The 4,298-nt window shown below is 33.4% G+C and overlaps 1 protein-coding gene across 1 annotated transcript; it reads left to right on the forward strand.

Moving 5' to 3' along the window:
* The first annotated feature begins 236 nt into the window (after positions 1 to 236).
* Positions 237 to 1,560, forward strand: LOC107827891 (proteinase inhibitor I-B-like). Its single transcript, XM_016655118.2, has 3 exons — positions 237 to 394; positions 503 to 634; positions 1,222 to 1,560. Exons 1-3 carry the CDS (start codon positions 274 to 276, stop codon positions 1,413 to 1,415), a joined length of 447 nt encoding a protein of 148 aa, XP_016510604.2. The 5' UTR covers positions 237 to 273; the 3' UTR covers positions 1,416 to 1,560.
* The last annotated feature ends 2,738 nt before the right edge of the window (positions 1,561 to 4,298 follow it).

A 4,298-nucleotide genomic window follows, 5' to 3' on the forward strand; every position in this document is an offset into this window, starting at 1 on the left:
TACAAATATTATTTTCTTTAAAAAATTACAATTTTTATGTCCAAATACCTACTTAGACTTCAACTGTTAACAATAAATGGGTTCTACATTAAATATTGATACATGTTTAATAAATTTCTTAATAAATACCAAACACATTATTTGAATAAAAGCTACTGAGTATATCCGTACTCGTAGCCCGGTTTATGACTCCGCCCTATACCGTGGTTGTTGAAAGAATAAATAACTCACGTAAATGAGGTACTAACTCACTATAAATATCCTGTGGAATCAATGAGTCTTAACACAATACAATTTGGATTTTCTTTCTTTGTATTTTTCAAAGCAAAGGCAATGGAAGGGAAGACTATGATCAAGTTATCTCATGTGGTTGCTTTCTTGCTCCTTGCATCACGTAACTTAGCCTTTTCTCATGCACATTTCTACTTATTTTTATTTAAACATTTATTACAAATACTCAAAACAGAATAATTTATTTTGGGATTGTTGATTTTAATTACAGTTTTTCAACCTCTTACGGCACGAGATCTGGTATTCGAAGTGAGTGATGAAATAGATGTCTTGCGATTTCCAATGGCAAAAGAAAACCAAGTGAAAACACTTGATGATGTCTCTAAACCCTTTTTTTGCCCAGGTTTGCTCTCTACTATTTCTTCTTCTTATAGTTTCTAATAACAACAATAACTATTTTTCGGTCCAAAATAATCTGGTGTCGGTTATATAACATTGTTCATATTAAACTATTTAAGTTCATCTCATTTCAATATTATGCAAACACAAATAATATCATCCCCTAGTTTCAAAGTTATTTTATTTTTTCAAAGTTATACGTAAAGAATTTCGTATTAATATAGTTTTAACATGTGATAGCAAGTTAGTTATTATTTTTAATAGGTTACCAATAATTAATGTTTATTATAGAGATTTACTTGTAATTATCTTACAAGTGAATTGCTTGTTTAAATATTTTTACACGGCCGTTAGGGCAACTTAAACTCTTTAATAATATTTTAAAATTAAAAACGAGCTAGGGAAAAGGTTTTATGTTATTTTTGTGGGGGTGGGAGAATCTAAAATAATGTTAAAGGCCTTTGTGTTATTCCACACAGATCTTAAAGTTCCATGATGTTTACCGACTTATAATTTATGTGTAATAATTTTTTTTCTAAGTATTATTATAGTATTCTTTTCTCTTTTGCCTCATTATATTTTTAATTATAGGAAAGCAATCATGGCCTGAACTTGTGGGAAAGCCAGCGGAGACTGCTAAGAAAATAATTGAGAAGGAAAATCCCATAGCCAAAGTTCAGTTTTTGTTCCCTGGTATGGTTAGGCCAGCTAATTATGTTTGTGGTCGAGTTTTTGTGGTTGTTAACTGGAATCTCATTGTTCAAATTACTCCCAGGATGGGTTAATTAATTAGTAGTTTTATGGGACCATTATGGAAGATTTAGAATAAGCTGCCCCAAGAATTAATAAATAGAGTACTGGTGTTCTATAGTGTACTCTTCATGTACTCTACTATTTCGATATAATAAATAAAATAAGTGGCTTATTTAATTTGTGTTGTATATTATAATTATCTTGCTTCATTCTCTTTTATATATGTTGTATGTCAACGTATCTTTTCCAATTTTGCTTTTCTTCTATTGTTAGGGAAGGTTGGAGACATTATTAAATAAATAAAACGCGCGTCTTTCTTCACCATTTAAGTTTTAAAACGAAAATAGCATGTGCCATGTTGTCCTAACTTCAAATCTCCCAACACTACTACCCATCCACGGAAATATGGTACCATACTTGACTAGAGGAAAAGTGTCACGATGCGCGTGAGGGAGCAAGTTGTAGGCATAATTTATTATGTAAAAATGTCTCATCTTTAGTACAACTTAAATATTTAGATAAGATATTTACATAATTCAACAAGATATCAATTGGAAAATGTCATGAGTTCAATCTCATTTCACACATAAAATAAAATATATTTTTATCTTCCTATACATTATTTAAAACTTTATTACCCTTCCTACTCAAGTTTCAATTTAATTACATAGTCATATACAATTTACCAATTATATACACTTTAGAATTAAATGAGTATCCCTTTATATGAATTGAATAAAGAATCAATTATTTCTCATCCTTATTCTCTCTCCAGCGCTCTCTCTCTCCGTCTCTCTCCTGCGCTCTCTCTCACTCTTAGTCTCTCAATATCTCATTCTCTATTCTTTCCTCACTTTTTCTTCCTTTGATGTCCTCTATTTTTATCATTTCATGTTGTATATATTTTTAATGGAATTCATCAATGGATTTCAATCGTTTTACTATAGAGTTTTAACTTAGCAATTTCCTTTCATGTTGCACAATTGATGTTCAAATTGAAATTGTCAATCAATAAATTTTGAAGGTGTTTGACTCTCCACCATTGACAGCCATTGAAAAGCTTTGAAACTTTGAATTTGAATTTGGGTTTTCAAAAAATCATTATTTGTTTGGATTGGGTGTTGTTGCAAATAATTAGAAATATTGTTTGGAGTTTATATCTCAATTTTGAGGGTGTTTGGTGAAGATTAAACTTGATTTTGGCTGAATTTCATATTGAAAGAAGAAGAAGAAGAAGAAGAAGAAGAAGAAGAAGAAGAAGAAGAAGAAGAACACATGGCATACAATGTAATGACCCAATCGGTCATTTTGACTTTTAGAACCTCGTTCCCCTAAATAAAACTCTCTGTAGTGACTTCGGTCAACATTTTGAGAAAACGACCCCGGAATCGAGATTTGAAGGTTCCAATAGCTCCGTATGGTAATTTTGGACTTAGGAGCGTATTCGGAATTTTATTTAAAAGTCCGTAGTTAAATTAGGTTTGAAATGGTTAAAACAGGAATTTAAGTTTGGAAGTTTGACTGGGAAGTTGACTTTTTGATATCGGGGTCGGAATTCAATTTCAAAAATTTTCATAGCTCCGTCATATCATTTATGACTTGTGTGCAAAATCTGAGGTCAATCGGACTTGATTTGATAGGTTTCGACACCGAATGTAGAAGTTGGAAATTTTAAGTTTCATTAAGCTTGAATTGGAGTATGATTCGTGATTTTGAGCATTGTTTGATGTGATATGAGGTTTCGACTAAGTTCGTATGATGTTTTAGGACTTGTTGGTATATTTGGTTGAGGTCCTGAGGGGTTCGGAAGAGTTTCGGACGGCTAACGGATCATTTTTGGCCTTTGGGAGATACTCCCTCCGTTCCATTTTACGTGAATATATTTGACTGGACACGGAGTTTAAGAAAAAATAAAGACTTATGAAATTTGTGGTCCTAAGCAAGTCAAAAAGGGGCCCAGAGTATTTGTGTGGTTATAAAAGCTTCTCATTAAGGGTAGAATTATAAGTTTAAACTAAATTATTACCAAATTTAGAAAAGGGTCATTCTTTTTGGAACAGACCAAAAAGGAAATAGGTTCACATAAACTGGAATAGAGGGAGTAGCTGATAGCTGCTGGTAGTTTCTTCAGATTTTCCTTATATGCGATCGCGTAAGTTCGTTTGCGATCGCGTGAATGGGTTTGCGATCGCGTAGGCTTAATTTGGGCAGCTGAAAATTTGTTCTATGCGATCGCATGGGCACGTCCGCGATCGCGTAGGTTGGGCGAGCTGTGTTATGTGAACGCGTGGCTAAGGCCGCGTTCGCGAAGAGGAACGGAGGGAGGAGTTGGTCCACGCGCTTAATGCTTCGCGATCGCGTGGGACTTTCTGCGATCGCATAGAGTAAATTTTGGGCACTGTTGAAATTGTTCTTCGCGATCGCGTGAGGAAGTTCGCGATCGCATAGAAGAAATCACTGGGCAGAGAGTTTAAGTTCTGAACATTTTTAACGATTTGGAGCTCGGATTGAGGTGATTTTTGGGAGATTTTAAGAGAAAACAATGGAGTAAGTGTTCTTAACTCAATATTGGTTAAATTACCCGAATCCATCACTAGTTTTATCATTTAATTGGTTAATTAAGTTAGAAAAGTTTGAAAACCCTCTTGGATATATTTGAGGATTTGAGGGCAGAATTGCTATTGGAATTTAGTAATTTTGGTATGGGTAGACTCGTGGTTGAATGGGCGTTAATATTTTGTATCTTTCACCGGATTCCAAGACGTGGGCCCCACGAACGATTTTTGAATTAATTTCGAATTTTTATTAAAAAATATAGTATTTTCTTATGGAATTGATTCCTATAATTTTTAGTGATTGTATCAAATTATTTTGGCTAGATTCGAGCCACACAAAGTTGGATAATCGTGGAAAAG

This window comes from Nicotiana tabacum, chromosome 14 (genome assembly GCF_000715075.1).
Source record: "Nicotiana tabacum cultivar K326 chromosome 14, ASM71507v2, whole genome shotgun sequence".
In the NCBI taxonomy this organism is placed as follows: Eukaryota; Viridiplantae; Streptophyta; class Magnoliopsida; order Solanales; family Solanaceae; genus Nicotiana; species Nicotiana tabacum.